The sequence below is a fragment of the Peromyscus leucopus genome, chromosome 5, assembly GCF_004664715.2.
Source record: "Peromyscus leucopus breed LL Stock chromosome 5, UCI_PerLeu_2.1, whole genome shotgun sequence".
NCBI lineage: Eukaryota > Metazoa > Chordata > Mammalia > Rodentia > Cricetidae > Peromyscus > Peromyscus leucopus.
Genome location: NC_051067.1, coordinates 14,789,000 through 14,806,637, shown reverse-complemented (window position 1 = coordinate 14,806,637; position 17,638 = coordinate 14,789,000). Strand labels below are relative to the sequence as shown.

The 17,638-nt window shown below is 45.2% G+C and overlaps 1 protein-coding gene across 1 annotated transcript in view; it reads right to left on the bottom strand.

Moving 5' to 3' along the window:
- Positions 1–4,806: 4,806 nt before the first annotated feature.
- Positions 4,807–17,638, bottom strand: part of Fam120a (family with sequence similarity 120A) — a 96,757-nt gene continuing 83,925 nt past the window's right edge. Inside the window, exons 14-18 of the mRNA XM_028867661.2 lie at positions 16,629–16,812; positions 16,000–16,137; positions 12,502–12,643; positions 11,803–11,899; positions 4,807–6,690 (exon numbers count right to left, since the gene is read on the bottom strand). Coding sequence (XP_028723494.1) covers positions 6,379–6,690; positions 11,803–11,899; positions 12,502–12,643; positions 16,000–16,137; positions 16,629–16,812 — 873 coding nt within the window. The 3' untranslated portion in view covers positions 4,807–6,378. The remainder of the gene's footprint in view (positions 6,691–11,802; positions 11,900–12,501; positions 12,644–15,999; positions 16,138–16,628; positions 16,813–17,638) is intronic.

Genomic DNA, 17,638 nt, shown 5'->3' with positions numbered 1-17,638 from the left:
AGAGGACAACTTGGAGGAGTCTATTCTTTCCTACTATGTGGATCCCAGTGTTCAAACTCAAGTGGCCATCAAGCTTGGTGGCAAGCACCTTTATCTGCTGAGCCATTACACTGGTCCATTGCCTGGTATATATGTCTTTTTTAGTTTTTATGTGTATGGGTGTTTTGCCTACATGTATGTCTGTGCATCAGCTCTGTGCCTGGTGCCCATTGGGGCCAGAAGAGGGTGTTGGATCTCAGACTGGAGTTACAGGCTATTGTTATCTGCCATGTGGGTGCTAGGACTTGAACCTGGGGCCTCTGGAAGAGCAGCCAATGCTTTTAACCACAGAACCATCACTTCAACAACATCCCTCCCCCCTTCTTAAAAAGTCTCTTGTAATGTAGATTGGCATCCAACTTAATAGGTAGCTGAACATGACCTTGAACCCTGTATCCTCCCACTTCTAGCTCTTGAGTTTATGACTTATAGTCATGTATCACCACACCTGGCTTCTGGTATGCTGGAACTGAAACCCAGGACTTCATGCATCCTAGGCAAACAATTTACCAACTGAACTACATCTTTAGCATCAGAATTCTCATTTATTTATTTTAGGCTATTCATTGTTAGTGTATGGAAACAAAACTGACTTTCCATGTTGATCTTGTATATTGCTCTTTACTGAAGTCATGTATTTTAACAAAAGGTGTTGTGTGAGGGTGCACACACATGCACGTATAGTGTTTAGAGCTATCCTGGACACATGCACTCTGCCTAACTCCTGTCCTCCAGATTGTCCCCTAGTGTGGCTTACCTGGTACCTTGGAAGTTTTCATTCACTCTGCTGTTTTTCCTGGAACCTTCTCCTCTCTCTCTCTCTCTCTCTCTCTCTCTCTCTCTCTCTCTCTCTCTCTCTCTCTCTCTCAAACATGGATTCCTTTTAACTTGTGTGTTTGTATAACTGCTCCTGCTCTCCCTACTCAGGTGACGTTTCCCAGCCCCAGAGAACTGTGCCCTCTGTAGCCCTGTAACTCTCCTGGAGTGATTAGACAGGGCATCGAAGACTGGATGGGTATCCCTCTACCTAGGGGAAATTGGGCCTTTTGATCTATGGGTTTGGGGATGCTTGTGCGGGACTCACTATGGTACTTGGTTCAGACCCTCAGCCTGAAATCCCATCTCCCCTTGTCCAAAAACATGACCACTGTAGTTTTGGCTCCTTAGGTATATTCATTCTCTATGGAACCACAAAACCGTTCACATTCTACCCTGAGCCATTTCTAATCCCAGAAGCCGGAGGGTGCAGGGTGGGGGTACGTATAGGCTCTGGGTGAGCAGAAATGACCCTACTATGGGCTCAGAAGCTTCCCCTTACCAGGCATATGAAAATCCAGGAGGGTTTAACAAAGGACCAGAGACTGGGTTCCCTGGATGCAGGCATTTACCATCTCTGTTTCTGGAAGCCACAAGCCCCTCTCAAGGGTCTGCAGGGCTGCAATCCTTTAGAGGCATCAAAAAAGGATCTGTGTCTGGCCTCTGTCCACCTTCATAGCTTCCTGGCCTAGGACAGTGTCATTCCTGTCTTCCCATGGCCTTGGCCCTGTGCTTCTGTGTCCAAGTTCCCTTTTTATAAGAACACCAGTCATACTGGATAAGGGCCCATTCTACTCCAACATGACCTTGTCCCAACTCCTCAGCTACTTGTATCTGCAGAGGCCTTATTTCCAAATAAGGCTACATTCTGAGATCCTAGTAGTTATGTCTTGGCCCAATGAGTTGAGGGAGGGGGACATGGTTCAGACCCTAACATAGGGTGCTACATCTTTACAAAGCTTCAGTATGACTTCACCTGAGGGCCTCCAGGTCACCTTAGTTTGAGCCATATAGCTTCCTGGAAGAGCTCCCAGGGTGATGACCGGGAGCCTGAGCACCCCACTGTGGTTTGGGAAATGCAGAGCAGTACCTAGCCACCAGGGAACCATGTGTGGAGGATATGGGCAGGGTTGGCAGCCCCACTAGGACAGGCCCATGACAAAAAGATCTCTTCCCTGTCCACCCCACCACATGAAGGGCTAAGAGCAGAAAACATGTGTCTAAGATATCATGGGGAGAGGTAGGTTGTGGGGGAACAATAAATTAGCATATTCTCAGAGCTAGTCACTAATGCTTGCCCTGCAGGAAGAGTTGAGATAGGCTGACTTCTTTGTGGGGTTTTGTTTCTTTTTCTTTTCTTTTTTCTTTCTTTCTTTCTTTTTTTTTTTCTGGAGACAGGGTTTCTCTGTGTAGCCCTGGCTGTCTGGCTGTCCTGGAACTCACTCTGTAGACCAGGCTGGCCTTGAACTCATAGACATTCGCCTGCCTCTGACTCCTGAGTGCTGGGATTAAAGGTATCCGCCACCACACCAGACTTCAGGTCTTCTTAGAGATCCAGGCAGGGACAGGCTGATTTTTGTCCCCTTTGTTCATGTAAGTGATGTGTGTGTATGAAAGTATAGACAGGAATTATCAAACATTCTCTGTCAGACAGAAAATGAAGAATGAAGCTACATTAACCATAACCATCAACATGTTTACCCTCCCTAGAAATCAAGGTCATATAATGAAAGCCAATTTTTGCCTGTCAAAATTGGCAAAACACCATCAGACTGGCCTTGCCACGCAGCTGAGCTTGTTCATACAAACAGCTCCTGGACGCTGGGGGCCAGCTATACCAGGAGTAAGAAGCAACAAGGACTCACCTACAGCATGGCCTGTCCACCCCTCACCCCATCTCCTGTCCTTTTATTTTGCTTATTAAATGTGAACACCTGTGTTGCTCCCCCATTTTAACGGAAATGCTTCAAGGTGCAGGCCTTGTGCCTTGTCCCTCGAAGGGAGAGCAAGGCCTAGTAAAGGTGCTACACAAGAGCCTTAAGTAAGCAGAATGTCCCCTCTGTGCTGAAGAGGAAGAAAATTCGTATTACAACAAAAAAGAAGACCATACCAAAAAAAAAAAAAAAAAAAAACTGGGCGGTGGTGGCACAGGCCTTTAATCCCAGCACTCGGGAGGCAGAGCCAGGCGGATCTCTGTGAGTTTGAGGCCAGCCTGGGCTACCAAGTGAGTTCCAGGAAAGGCGCAAAGCTACACAGAGAAACCCTGTCTCGAAAAACCAAAAAAAAAAAAAAAAAAAAAAAAAAAAAAAGACGACCCAGTGTTCACAATAGTTGTTTCAAGATGGCAAAGAGTTACAGCAAAAACCATAAGTTTCTTTTTAAAAAATGAGAAAAACAAAAGATGAAACAAAGCAAAAACCCAGGGGAGCAGCAACCCGACCCCAATCAGCCATCAGACCAGGAACACCACCAGGTCGAGTTCATCTTGGGTGTGTACAAAGCCTCAGATCTGTTCCTGAGTTCTGGCCAGTGCTACATACCGCCAAAGTCCTATCCTGACACCGGCCTCCTAGTGATCTCCTGCAATTCCAGTGGTGTGTGAAGAACATGAGCGTGTCTCTGGCGAAGTGAGGGTCCAGTTCCATATCCCTGGAGCCTCCAGGACACTCTCCTTCATGCTCAAGCCTAAACTTCCAGTCCTTAAGGTGGAAACCTACCTTGGAGCCAAGAGTGGTCTCTTAGGCCTTAAAGACATGCAATTTAAGTGATATGAAAGCAGGGGAGTGGGGGGTGGTGGTGGGGGGAAGAGATCCCATCCCTGAGATCCCTGGCTTTGAGACTTGATGGAGCACAAAACTACTAGCCCTCAGTTTAAGCCAGAAGGCTGTTCTGGTCAGTTTGCTGACCTCAGGTCAGTTGGACTGAGGATCCAGAATAGTGAGGTTTGTGGATGTCACCGCGGGGAGACCCTGCGAGGGTTCCACGTGTGAAGGCTTATTCAGACTAACAGTCTTCTACTTCGGTTGCAGGGCCATTCTTTTGGAATCCAAAGTGGACTGGACTTGCTCCCCATAAGCCAGTCCTCGCTGGGACCATGGCTTTGTAAGATGATATAGGTCCAGCTACCAACACAGCCAAAGGTTCTGGTGGCCTGATAAGGGCAACAAGTACCAAGGTTCACCGTCACTGAGACCCTGGAGACCAAATTAATAGAATCAGTCAAGAAGTAATTTCCCCCGGAATTTGGAGGTCACGGCATAGTAGGTAGACGCCGGTGGGTCCCGCCCGGCGGCTGGAACTCCGGTCCTCCCTGACGCCTCCGGGGGTCGCAGAGCAGCGGAACACAGGTAGTGCAAGGCCGCAGACGCGGCTCTTTAAGTAGCAGGGCCTGACCGACCGAGCAGGCGCAGTCCCAGGCCTCGTCACGCGGTTCCGCCCTGGCGCGGCAGCCTGAGCCGCCAGCAGCCTTCGGCATGGTTCGGCCCCGCCCCTAGACGCGCGCGCAACTGCCGCGAAGCCCCGCCCCGCCCGCCGAGCAAGCGGCCTAGGCTGGGAGTGCTAGCTGCAGGCACTTCCTGGCCACTAAGCCAGACACGCCTAAAGCAGGCTGCAAGGAGATGGGAGGTAAAAAGATGGCATAAAAAGCAGCCACACTTGTAACTGCAGGTTTAGGAAGGATTTAATGCAGATCAATTTTTCTCCCTTAGACCTCCAAAAAGTCACTTTTGACTTCTCAGCCTGATTGTCTTTAATGGAACTCAAAACGTTGTGCTCAGAATAATCTTCATATTAACTAACCACTTTCTAATGTCCCTCTAGAATTACTCTGACAGGGCACCATATTTCTGAACTTTTTGTTATCTGATGAAGCTCTTCATAAGCTACCCCAATTTGAAATAAACCTCTGTAAAATTTATGCTTTTACAAGTGAATTTAAAAGCCACACCATACTTTATACTAAAAGAATAAAGATTTTTATTAAGCATTGTAAGTTGCATTCAATAGCCTCCAGATACACCACACCACAATCCATCGACAGTCAATCAGACCCAACAGCAGTTCATTCTTCACAATCCATGAGTTAGGGCGGAACTCCCTTCAACTTACAGTAAGATCCTACTTAGCTCTTGCGGGCAGGGGCTGGGGAGTTACACCTCATTTCTGATCACTAATGTGATGAAGAGCATCGGAAGTATATGAAACGTAAGAAGTGATTCTGATTCAAAGTACATTGTTTGGAAACAGTAACAAAACATCGAAATGATAGAAGTATACCTGCTTCTACTAAATTCCTGATGGGAAACTTCTCAAGAACAAGCAATCTGTTTCCTGCTACAGTAGGGGAGGGGTGTTTTCTTTTTTAAGATCAAAGGGGTTTTTTTCACAGAATTTCATATTTCGCTAATATGAAGGCATAAAACAGCAACAAAGAACAGTAATGCACACAGCAGTGAGTACACCAGGGAAATGTCGATATTCCAAACGGCTAGATAATTTTGGGGGTTTAGAATAAATGCAACAGAGGTCAATAATCACAAAATTTTAAGGTTAGAGCAAGATCAGTCAATGACTAAACAGAGTTAACATCTTTTATAGGACTATTACTGATTATTAGCATTTTTGTTTTGCAAATGGGCACATACTGGTAAGAATGGAAGAAAGGACAATAACATGCATAATATTAACTACACACTTTAAAAATTATGAACCATGCAGAAGTTTAGCTCAAGTAGTAGTACTAATGGTCTACATCCGATTCAAAACCACATAGCTCATTGATCACAGATGCATGGTATTAGTCACGAAGTTTCAGAACACATTGTGTTGATTTTGAAAGGTCATTTGCATCTTCTATGATTTCAACTTTATCTCCATTGAACTTGCTTGTAAAGTATGTATGATGTACTGTGTATTCAAAATCAGCACAACAGTAGTTTACTCTATAATTTTTTTTAGTTTTGATAGTTGCACTTTTTTTTTAACACAAAAGAACCACATCAACAGTGATGGAATTTAAGTAAGAAAGAAAAACTGTGGTTGTGCCTTATTTCTTTCATAATCATAAAAATCAAAGCCTTAAAACAAAGCTTCATTGTGAAACAGTAATGCAGAAATCAAATATAATGGCATACATATGGTGCCAAATGCTAAAAATTATATTTTAAGCTATATATACTTAAAGACTGCCAAAATTTGTTTTCTTTATAGTTCAAGAAACACAACTCTAGGCTTTTGTCGTAACCAGTTAAAACTTTGTGTACTTCATTTTAAGTGCGGGAGTCAAATGCTCTTCATTTTCTTTCTCTCTTTTTTGTTTTATTGTAGCATTTTGACTACAACTGGTTAAAACTAAAAAAACTGTGTTGTTTAAATCTCTGATATCAAAGAGGGATCTGAATTTCCAAAGTCCTCATTTTTCTCTTACGGAAAGGACAAAATGTACGTAACTGCAGGCTCTCTTTCTCTCCAGATATTCCGAAATCCTTACCCTTCCAGCGTCCTTCACCCTCTATAAAAATAAGTTTACTCTTCTTTATTTAAGACAGCTGCCTCCAGAGCAGCCTCCCTGCGGCAGGCGCTGTCTGTACTTAGTGCATTTAAGTGAGGATTTGTATTGCACGTTTTAGAGTCATTGTTCAAGGCACTTTCAGAGTGGCTGGGGGCCCTGGAGTCGCCTGTGCTCCCATTCATTTGGGGCACTGGCTTCTCCTCGGCCATCACTCCATTTTCAGCCAGGGACCCTTCTGAGGACACGGCAGAGGACTTGGATTCCCCCGATTTTGACTTCAGTTCCTTGGCCACTTCTTCTGCTGACGCAGCATAAGGAGGCCTGCCCTGTTGGGAAGGAGAGGTGACAAGAGCCTTAGGAATGGAGGAGTCGGGGCTGGACTGGGGACAACATGGACGGACAGGGACACGGCTTGGCCATAATGCCTCAGCCAGAGAATTCAAAAGCAAAATGTGAGAGGCCCCTGCCTCTGTTCTGCTTGGCCTTCAGCTGTCATGGCTAGTTCCTTCTGTGGCCCCTTCCTTCAACATCTCTGCTGGTAATGTTTGTTTTGACATGACAAAGTCCCTTGGAGTGCTCTATCTAACCCTTTACATATTTATTTAATTTTATTTATAAATATATTTATAAATATATTTATTTAATATTTATTAAAGTTACAAGCACCTTCCGGTGAGTCTCCTCTGAAATGGAGGCTGTCCGCATACTTTCCAAAATGCATAGGTCTCCAAACACACACGCCCCATCTTTATAGAGTAAACAAACTCAGTCAGGCAACCTCCACACAAAGCAAGGCTGTATGAATCACAGCACAAGGGCTGTGAATGACCTCTTCTGGATTGCCCCTCCTCCTCTAAGCAGGTTGACAAATAATCCCCTTGAAAAAAATGGACCTTGAGCCTGACACATTTCCCAACACAAGGCTCTCTGAGATGGTGATGCCTACATACTGACATGTGACAGACACTGTGGCCTGGCAGATTTCTGCTGCAAGTCTTCTCCCCTTAGAAACCAAGTTTTTAAGTCATCAAGTTATGACAATCTAGGCCTATAAAAGTCCCTTTAGACAAATGAGACTGAGTGGGAAACAGGAGCTGAAGAGAGGGTCACGGGTGGGGAGTGACTGTCCACAGGGTTCTCTGGGAGTGAGAAGGATGGTGGGACTCATAGTGACACTTGCTCAAGCTTGAGGACAGACGAAAAGCCACCAAACTACAAACAGCATCAAAGATGCTCCAAACCTTAACAGGCATTTCATCACCGAGACAACTGAGAAGTGACAGCAATTACACACGAAAAGATGTGATAAATACAGGTCACCAGAAAAACACACGTTTAAACAATGTATCACTACACAATGATTAGAATGGTCAAATGGCCAGGATAAGAAAGGGGTTGTTTATTTTTTGCTCTTTTAGGAAGGCCTACCACCCAGTTCCCAAATAAAGCAGACATGGAGGCCTATTCTTAATTATAAATGCCAGCTCTTAGCTTGGCTTGTTTCTTGCCAGCTTTCCTTAACTTTAAATTATCCCATCTACCTTTTGCCTCTGGGCTTTTCCCATCCTCTTACTTCTGTAAATCTCCCCCCCACCCCCCAGATGAGGACTGAACCCAGGGCCTTGCACTTGCTAGGCAAGCGCTCTACCACTGAGCTAAATTCCCAACCCCTACTTCTGTAATCTTACTCTTACTCTGTGGCTTGCTGGCCCCTGGAGTCCTCCTCCTTCTCTGGCTACTTCTTTTCCCAGATTTCTATTTCTATTTCTACACTCTCTCTGCCTTCTAGCCCTACCTATCTTTTTCCTGCCTCACTACTGGCTGTTCAGATCTTTATTAGATCATCAGATGTTTTAGACAGGCACAGTAACACAGCTTCAGAGTTAAACAAATGTAACATAAACAAAAGTAACACACCTTAAAATAATATTCTGCAACAGTAAGCAACTCTCCCTCACTAATGGCAGAAATATAAAACAATGCTGCCACTCAGGAAGGCAGTTCAGTGGCTCAGCACTAAGCTAATCATTGCCATGGGATCCAGCTATCTTACTCCTAGTATTTACCCCATAGAGATGAGAACTTAGGAAACTATAAAAAGCCTACACTCAGTGTTGCTCATTTGAGGTGCTAGGAATCAAACCCAGGGCCTTGCCAGCACTATAGCACTGAACAATGCCCGCAGCTCCACTGAGATGTCTACACAGTTCTGTTAATTCAACTGCCCAAACTGTAAGCTACCAAGACATCCTTTAGCAGGTGAACAGAACAAACTGAGATGTGTCTAGACAATGGAGTATTACTAAATTAAAAGGAAACAGACTCTCCATTCACAAAAGGACAAGGAGGAACTTAAAATACATATTGTAAAGTGAAGGAAAAACAGTCCGAGGGGCTAGAGAGATGGCTCAGTGATTAACAGTACTGGCTGCTTTCCAGAGGACCCAGGTTCAATTCCCAGCACCCACATGGCAGTTTACAGTTGCCAGCAGTAGTGCCACATGCCTTTAATCCCAGCACTCAGAAGGCAGAGGCAGGAGGATCTCTGTGAGTCTGAGGCCACCCCAGTCTACAGAGCTAGCACTAGGACAGCCAGGATACACAGTGAAACCCTGTCTTGAAAAACCAAACCCAAAAGAGTCTGAAAAGACAATAAATGTGTGTAATTCTACCTATTTACCCTTCTGGAAAAGGCAAAACTTGGGGGATAGTAAAAATAATCAGAAGCTCCCAGAAATCTCAGACAAAGTAGCAAGTGGGCGGAGGGCGTAGCAGAAAATGTTTAGGGTAGTGAAACTTATGCCACAATATGGGAATGCAGACCCTTCAGCACATTTCTGTTTGAACTTGTGGAATGTATAGCACCAAGAGTGATGTCTGACATAAGCTAATGTTGTGGAACATTTGTTTAACTAGGTAAACATGTGTTACATTTGTTTATGCTGCATTTGTTTAATTCTGTAAAGATGTGTTGCTTTGCCTGCCTAAGGCACCTGGTTGGTCTAATAAAAAGCTGAACAGCAAAAATAAAAATAAAAATAAAGAAAGCTGAACAGCCAATAGCAGTAGAGGGCTAAGCCAGGCTGGCAGGCAGAGAGAAGAAAGAATTATGGAGAGAGAGAGAGAGAGAGAGAGAGAGAGAGAGAGAGAGAGAGAGAGAGAGAGAGAGAGAGATATGCCCAGGGCCAGCCAGGCAGCTGCCAGACAAACAGACACGGAATAAGACATACAGAATGAAAGGTAAAAGCCCCGAGGCAAAATGTAGATAAAGAGAAACTGGTTAAATTAAGTTCTAAGAGTTAGTGGGACAAGCATAAGATAAGGCCAAGCATTCATTACTAATAATAAGTCTCCTCCGTGTCATGATTTGGGAGCTGGTTGGAGGTCCAAAAGAAAGCCTGCTACAAGCTATGAACTGGGGAGATTCTGTGTGTCCTGGAGGTGCACCAACTGTAACAAAGGCATCACTTGGAGAGAAGAGTAGACAGTGGGAAGGCAGAGGGGAGTGCAGTAGTGTAGGGAAGTCTACCTTTCTTAGTACTGTGAACCTAAAACAATCCTGAAAATTAGTCTTTAAAAACAAACCAAAAAACAGCTGGGCATGGTGGTACATTCCTTTAATTCTAGCAATCAGGCAGAGGCAGGCAAATCTCTGTGAGTTGGAGGCCAGCCTGGTGCACATAATGAGTTCCAGGACAGCAAGGGCTATGTAGAGAGACCCTGTCTCAAAAAATAAGAAATAAACAAACATAAACAAACAAACAAACCCAAACAAGTAGGGCTCAAGTGGGTAAAAACACTGACATTCTGATTTCAATCCCAGGAATGTACACAAAGGTGAAAGAAAAAAAACTAATGGGACCAAGTTGAGCTTTAGAGTGCTACGTGGCCAGTGTGGTTCATGAATATATACACATGCACCATACTCACACACATACAATAATAAATAAAAATAAGTACATAAGGTGTGACATGGTGGTTCATATGGCACAGTGGTCCACAACTTTAATCCCAGCACCCAGGAGACAGTAGCAGGGAATCTCTATGAATTTGAGGCCAACCTGGTCTATATACCAAGTTCCAGGCCATCCAGGACTGTGTAGCCAGATTGTCTCAGAACATTAACAACAACCAAAGAAAGGAAAAAGGGAAACAAAACAAAATAAAAACCCTATAGATAAACTGAAAGCTGAGTTATAAAACAAAAGAGAAGAGAGGAGACAAGCAATGAGGAGCCTGCCAAGTATCAAAGGCAGACATACAAGAGCCAGCGAGGGCTTCTGGGAAAGGCAGCAAGGCTTCATGGGAAACCAAAACCAATCGGAGCACATAGGTCTAGCACACGGCTGAGTTCAATGTGAATGACATTAGGGTAAGTTGAAGAAAAGGGAGTAAAGCAAGACAATAGTGGAGAAAGTCTACAAGTCGGTGTCCTGATTAGGAAAACAATCTTCCCACTGAACAGTTTCCTTCAGTCCTTCCTAAGGGGCAATTCTTCAAGTACCCACTGAGAAAAGGGCTTCAGAGACCAAAACAGATGCCTATAGCCTGAAGGGGACGTGGGGACAAAAAGGTATTTATAGAACCAAGACAAATGAGGTACATCATGGCTCCCCGCCCGGATACCAAATGAGAATAGCACAACTAGTGCTTAAAATGAGGGTGGTGCAAGAATGCAAGGGGCACATGCGTGCGAACACACACACACACACACACACACACACACACACACACACACACACACACACACATTTTTGAGACAGGGTTTCTCTGTAGAGCTCTAGCTGTCCTGGAACTTGTTTTGTAGCCCAGGCTGGCCTGGAACTCAGAGATCCACCTTCCTCTGCCTCCTGAGTGCTGGGATTAAAGGCATGCACGATCACCACAGGACCGAAAAATAAGCAAATCTCAACACACATATATCGTATGTACGTGTTTAACCAGGAACTGTGATGTAGCCTGTGGACTGAGTAACTGTTGGTATCTAGCCTATACTCTCAAAATCCCATTTCCATCAGATGGTGGTGCAAGCTTTTAATTGCAGCAACACTCAAAAGATAGAGGCAGGCGGATCTCCATGAGTTTGAGATCAGCCTGGTCTACATAGCAACTTCCAGGCCAACCAGGGCTACATAGTGAGACCCTGAATATTTTCCACTAAAGAAGTTGCAAACTCAGAGATAGGTAGCCAGGGGAGCCTGGCTTCATCTGGTCCAAACAAGAGGTCAAACACCACAGCTATCACCCTGGTGAAGTTCCTCAATGAAAAGGAAGGACTTGGGCTCACAGGGAGTTTTATGTAAACATGGAAAGCACCTATCGGCCAGGTATCAAATTGCCAATGGACCTCACTGTCCTACAGTCAGGACACAGGCAGGGGAAAGAGCCTGGAGGGAGACATGGGCAGGAATGACTGAGGAACACCGTGCTGGCATTACCTGAATGGCTCCCTGGCTTTTGTAGCCTCTGCCATAGTACCTTCCACCTCTTCCAAACGTTCTAATCACTGGAGTGGAAATAACTCCCCTTGGACGCCTGGGTCAATATAGAAAGACAAGAGCAAACAGACTTAAATCCACCAAAGATTATGTTTAAAATACTTTCAAATAGATCTTATGCTGTGCAAGACAGCGAGTATTAAGTATGGTCATATCAAATCCAAGGAATCATTTTTCTGGTTCATACCCAAGACATTTGACTCCAAAATTGTTATAAATATTTTTAAAATATATAATAATGATTAACCAAACAATTATACAATGTTATCTAAGAGGATTCCATGGAACACTAAGAATAATGTTAAACAGGACCTATCCAGTGACATAAGAACAACTCCTTTGCTGGGCAGGGGTGGTGCACACCTTTGATCCCGGCACTCAGGAGGCAGAGGCAGGCAGATGTCTGTGAGTACGAAGCCAGCCTGGTCAACAGAGTGAGTTCTAAGAGAGCCAGGGCTACACAGAGAACCTCTGTCTCAAAAAAAAAAAAAAAAAAAAAAAAAAAAAAAAAAAAAAAAAAAAAAAAAAAAAAAAACAACCCAAAAAAGGGGGAAAAATTCCTGCTCAAGAGGAGAAGCCAGTCAAAGGCTATTTTTTTGCCCTTACACGAAGCACACACCATCCAGGTCCAGAGCTTACCCTCTTGTTGGTCCTCCCACAGATACCACCTGCAAAGGGAAGGGTCCTCGGCTCCCACGGCCCCGCCTGCTTCCAGCCCAGTGGCCGACCACGGTGCCAGCTATTTCTAGCTTCCCTCCCTGAGAAGGAATAGGTTGGACTCCTGCACACAGAAACAAACAAACAAACAAACAAGAAGATAAGATCTTTATAACCACGCATTAGGATCAACAAAGAGAAGCAATTCCCACTCAGTTCTGCTTCCTATTTCGTAAGATGCCATTTACTCTGCTTTATGAAGACTTTATTACAGAAGGTTCTCTGTGCACACCATGTAATTTCTTTATTATTATTATTATTATTATTATTTCTCTCTATGTAGCCCTGGCTGTCTTGGAACTCTTCAGGTTGTAACACAGGCCATCTTCAAACTCACAGAGATCCACCTGTCTCTACCTCCCAAGTGCTGGGATTAAAGACATGCTTGCCCTTACACCATGTGATTTCAAGCTCTAAAAACCCGTAACACAGCTAAGTATGGTAGTAAACACCTGTGATCAAAACACTTGGGAAACTGAAGCAGGAGGATTGTGGATTTGAGGCCCAACAGCAGTATATAGAGAGAGCCTGTATAAATTTAAAAGGGGGTGGGGGGGTGGGGAGAGGGACGCGGACTGATGTGATGGCTCTTCCATCCAGTAATGGTGCTTGCCACTAAGTCTGATGGACGAGCTGTGTTCTATCACTGAGGTGATACCACCCCAGGTTTGAAGGAGAATCAACTCCTGCAAGTTGTCCTCTGACCTCCATAAGTACGCAGCATGTTCATACACACAATAAATAAATGTTTAAAATACAAAAACAAATGGCTCTGCAACTGAGTTGGATCCCAACTGCCCAAGTGAACTCCTGTTCAGGGAAATTCCAAGTTGAAGTGTAGCTGAGTGCAGCCGGCTTGCCTTCTACACTACCAGATGGACTTGTGCAACCTCAGGATGCCTTTATCCAGGTAAACACTTCCATATTTGTATCATTAGCCAAATGTTAGGGAAGTTAGTAAATCTAGGCGCAGCCCTTCCTCTCTCACTCTCACAGTCCTAGGAATTGAACCCAGGGCCGGGCATAGGCTGGGCAAGTGCTCTACCTCTGAACTATATGCCCACCCCATGAAACAGGGTCTCACTGTGCAATCCAGGCCTGCCATCAACTCTTGACCCTCTTGCTCTGTGTGCTGGGAGGAATTATAGGTGGACTACATGCATTCCATAGTTACCATAAGATTATTACCTTAGATTAAATTAGATTACCTTAAGTACAAACTTAAATATACACTGTATTCACCAACTTCTATTAATCACTGATATTGTGAATATTTCTTCAAGTGTTAAGTATAGGAAAACTGTTCAAATGAGCCTGACCACCCTACTCCTGAACTTATCACAAGCTCCCTACCATCCTGGTGTCAAGACGTGTGCCTAGGACTGACTCACGAAGCTGAGGAGGCACTGGAAACAGGTCTGCCTACCAAGTTACCCACCCTTTTTAGGAGGGGCCTATGTTTCCTGTAGCCACATGATAAGAGTATAAAGAAACAGGCAAGACGGGTCTCATTTTCTTGAGACAGGGACTTAGCTGGCTTGGAGCTTGCTATGTAGACCAGGCTGGGCTCAAACCTGTCCCTGCCTCCAGTGTGCTAGGATTGAAGGAGTGTGCCACCATACCCAGCCAGACAATATGTTTTAATAATAGCTTATTTTATGCCAATATTATTGTACCAGTTACTTAAATAATGTTCTTTTGAGACACAATCTTACCACGTAGTATTGGCTGACCCAAGACTTGCTATGTACACCAGACTAGCCTTGAACTTGTGGAAATTTTCCTGGCCTGTCTTCTTTTTATTTTACTTTATTTTTTTCCTTTTACTAAAAATAGATTTTTTTTTTGTCTCACATAATATACCCTGATTACAGTTTTCCCTCTCTCTCCTCCTCCCAGTTCCTCCCCACCTCCCCTCCCATCTGGATTCACTCCCTTTCTATTAGAAAACAAACAGGCTTCTAAGGGATAATAATAAAATACAATAAAAATAAAACAAAAACTGACACATTGGAATTGGACAAAACAAACAAAAGGAAAAGAGCCAAAGAGAAGGCACAAGAAACAGAGATTCACTCGTTCTCACATTCAAGAATCCCATAAAAACAATAAAGCAGAAGCCATAATATATACTCAGAGGACCTGGTGCAGACCTGTGCAGGCCCTGTGCATGCCGCCTCAGTCTCTGTGAGTGCGTGTGTGCTTTGCTCCTGCTGATTTAGAGGGTCTTGTTTTCCCGGTGTCCTCCATCCCCTCTGGCTCTTACACTCTTTCTGCCTCCTCTTCTGCAGGGTCCCCTGAGCCCTGAGGGGAGGGATTTGATGGAGAAATCCCATTTAGGGCCTGCCCCTGTCCAAGGGCTGGGATTACAGGCATCACTACCACCGCCCTACTAAGACTGAAGTTTTACTAAGCTAGTTTACATCTATTTTCTGTCGTGAACACCTTGCATGCACCTGTACTCCAGGTCCACAGCTGATATGCTTCAGGCGCACAGTGCACAGGATGAGTGTGAACAGGACAGCCAGGAGGCAAGGGAAGCTCCTTGGATCTTCTCCTCACACTGTCCCAGGGAGCATTCTCCCCCTCGTTTTCCCCAGCCACAGGACAGACAGCATCAGTCAGCTCCAGAGGGAGCTCAAACACATCAGGATCAAGAATTACAGGAGCAGCCAGAAGGCAGAGAAGCCCTCAGGAGGCTGAGCAACAGGAAGGTCAGGGCCCACTGGGGCTGCAGACAACCGATCCTCAGCCACATCTTTCCATGCACCATGCCTCTTGCTGGCCACTCTAAGTGCCCAGGTAACTGAGTTGGCAAACGTCACCATCCAAAAAGGTATGCCTATCCTGAAAGTAACTCAGAATGCATCAGACCGACCCTGCACCATGACTTGATGGCTTCAAGTGACAGCAATATTGCAATAAACTACTTCCAAATCAAGACCAACACAAATGAAGAAAGATGTAAGGAAAATTTACAATAAGCTACATTAGATTAGAATTTTCTTTAAAAACATTTCTGTAAAACAAACTATCAGAAGCTTTTGTGTGTCAGGAATTCCGCACCTGCTGGCATCTTCTACACAAGTACAAGCACCTTTACCAAAGGATGGCTGCATGACATACACCACTATGCAAAGCCGGCAGCCTAGCCTGTGAGCACAATGTGCTGGCCAGGTCACACTGGTACACAGACAAGTTCTCTTCTAGGTGGACACTTAGTGGCCTACCCTGGAAACAGAGACAGGACAGCTACAACAGGGTCACTGCACAGACCTAAGAGCAGAGGGTCAGTCAGGGACCCATGAGAAAAAGCACTACATTAGAGGTGGCTTGGGAGGACAGCCAAGGAAGGAAGGTGTCAGATGCTGGAGCAGAGGAAGTGCTGGCAGGCAGAAGTCCGGAGTGGGTAATAATTACCGCCCTGGGACTTGCTAGTCCTGCTGCTGTCACTGCCTGAGAAGGCTCCACAGTGTCCCGATGCTGCTGCCACCCGGAAGGCACGGTAAGGGCCTGTTGCGACCGTTTCCCCATAGTGGCCTCCAAAGCCACAGACTCCTGTGGGACCCGGGGTAGAGAGAAACAGGAAACGCATGAGCAATGGAGTTCAGAGGGACCTCCCACACACAAAAGAGGGCACAACAGTCCATATCTCTTTCCACTCAGGGCCCTTGTGCTGTCTCAATATCCCACTCCACCCTAGCCAGAGGACATCACTAAAGGCCAGCCTCCCTCAGCAGTCATTCAATAGAGCACTGGCTGTGGGCTCCTACAGACCCTGGAGATGTGGTTCCAGAAGAGAGCTCCCTCTGACTCGGAGGGATTTACTTTCCCATACATATGAAAGATGACTGAAATCAAGGCGACTCCCTTTTTCTTTCTCACCATCTTCTTCAGGATCCTACTCTCTCATCCCTACTTGGAAGAATTACCCCATAAGATAGATTCCTAAAATCCACTACTATAGGTCTCCACATGGCAAACTATGGTGCCACTAGAAGGACCACACACTCTGTCCCCACTTAACAGATTTCCAAACTATGACTCACCTGCAAAGCCCCTACCCCTGCCCTGTGAGGGCGGGACTGGCCCAAAGTGCCGAGGGTACACAGATGCTGGATAGAAGGGCAGAGCAGGAGGTGGTGGGAAGGGGAGTGGGTGGTTCTGCCGGGAGAAGTTGAGCCCCTCCAGGATGCTCTGGCGCATCTTTTCCACCTTGGCAGCCTGCTCAGCCTGGAAGTCAAGACAGGTAGGTAAAAACATCATCCACATATCAATACATCTGAGCAGTCACTAACAAAACAAAGCCACTACTGTTCAAAGTCCGCATCTGCATGTTCTCCTAATTCTTTATTTTTAATTATCTGTCTCTGTGTGGGTATGTGCATATGTATGAAGTGTCTGTGAAGTGGTCAGAGCCCCCCTGGTGCTAGTGGTTGTGAGTTGCCTTATGTGGGTGCTGGGAACTGAACTTGGGTCCTCTACAAGAGCAACACATGCTCTTAACTGCTGAGCCATCTCTCCAGCCCCTTACCTACTCCTGACGCTTATTCTTAACACCTAAATCAACAGTCGGGTGCTTCCCTGGCCACTCTAAGACCTACATATACAGGGTGTAGGACACGACAAACTGACCCTAGCTGAGCTCCCGTGGGACAGCACTGCTACTTAGTGCAGCTCATACTGAAAATGGGGCTCCCTGCTGCCCTAGTTCTGCATTTTTGCCCCCTTTGGTGGTTGCACTGGTTAAGATACTCCCACAGTACTGAAGTGTTCTTCAGGGCTTGAAAAAGGATACCAGGCTATGATGTGCTGCCACAAGCTTATCCTATTGGTGAAATTATTAAGGCCACTCCACGTTGGCCATGAGTTCAACGATCACAATCAAACAACATATATTACCTCTTAAGTAATGAGAATCAATGATCTGTTGAGAATGATCCACTGGGACACTCAGTTTAGATAGAAGATGGCAGATGTAGTGAATAGTTTTATGTCAACACGAAAAAAGGCTAAAGCCATCTGAGAGGAAGAAGCCTCAATTAAGAAAAATGCCTCC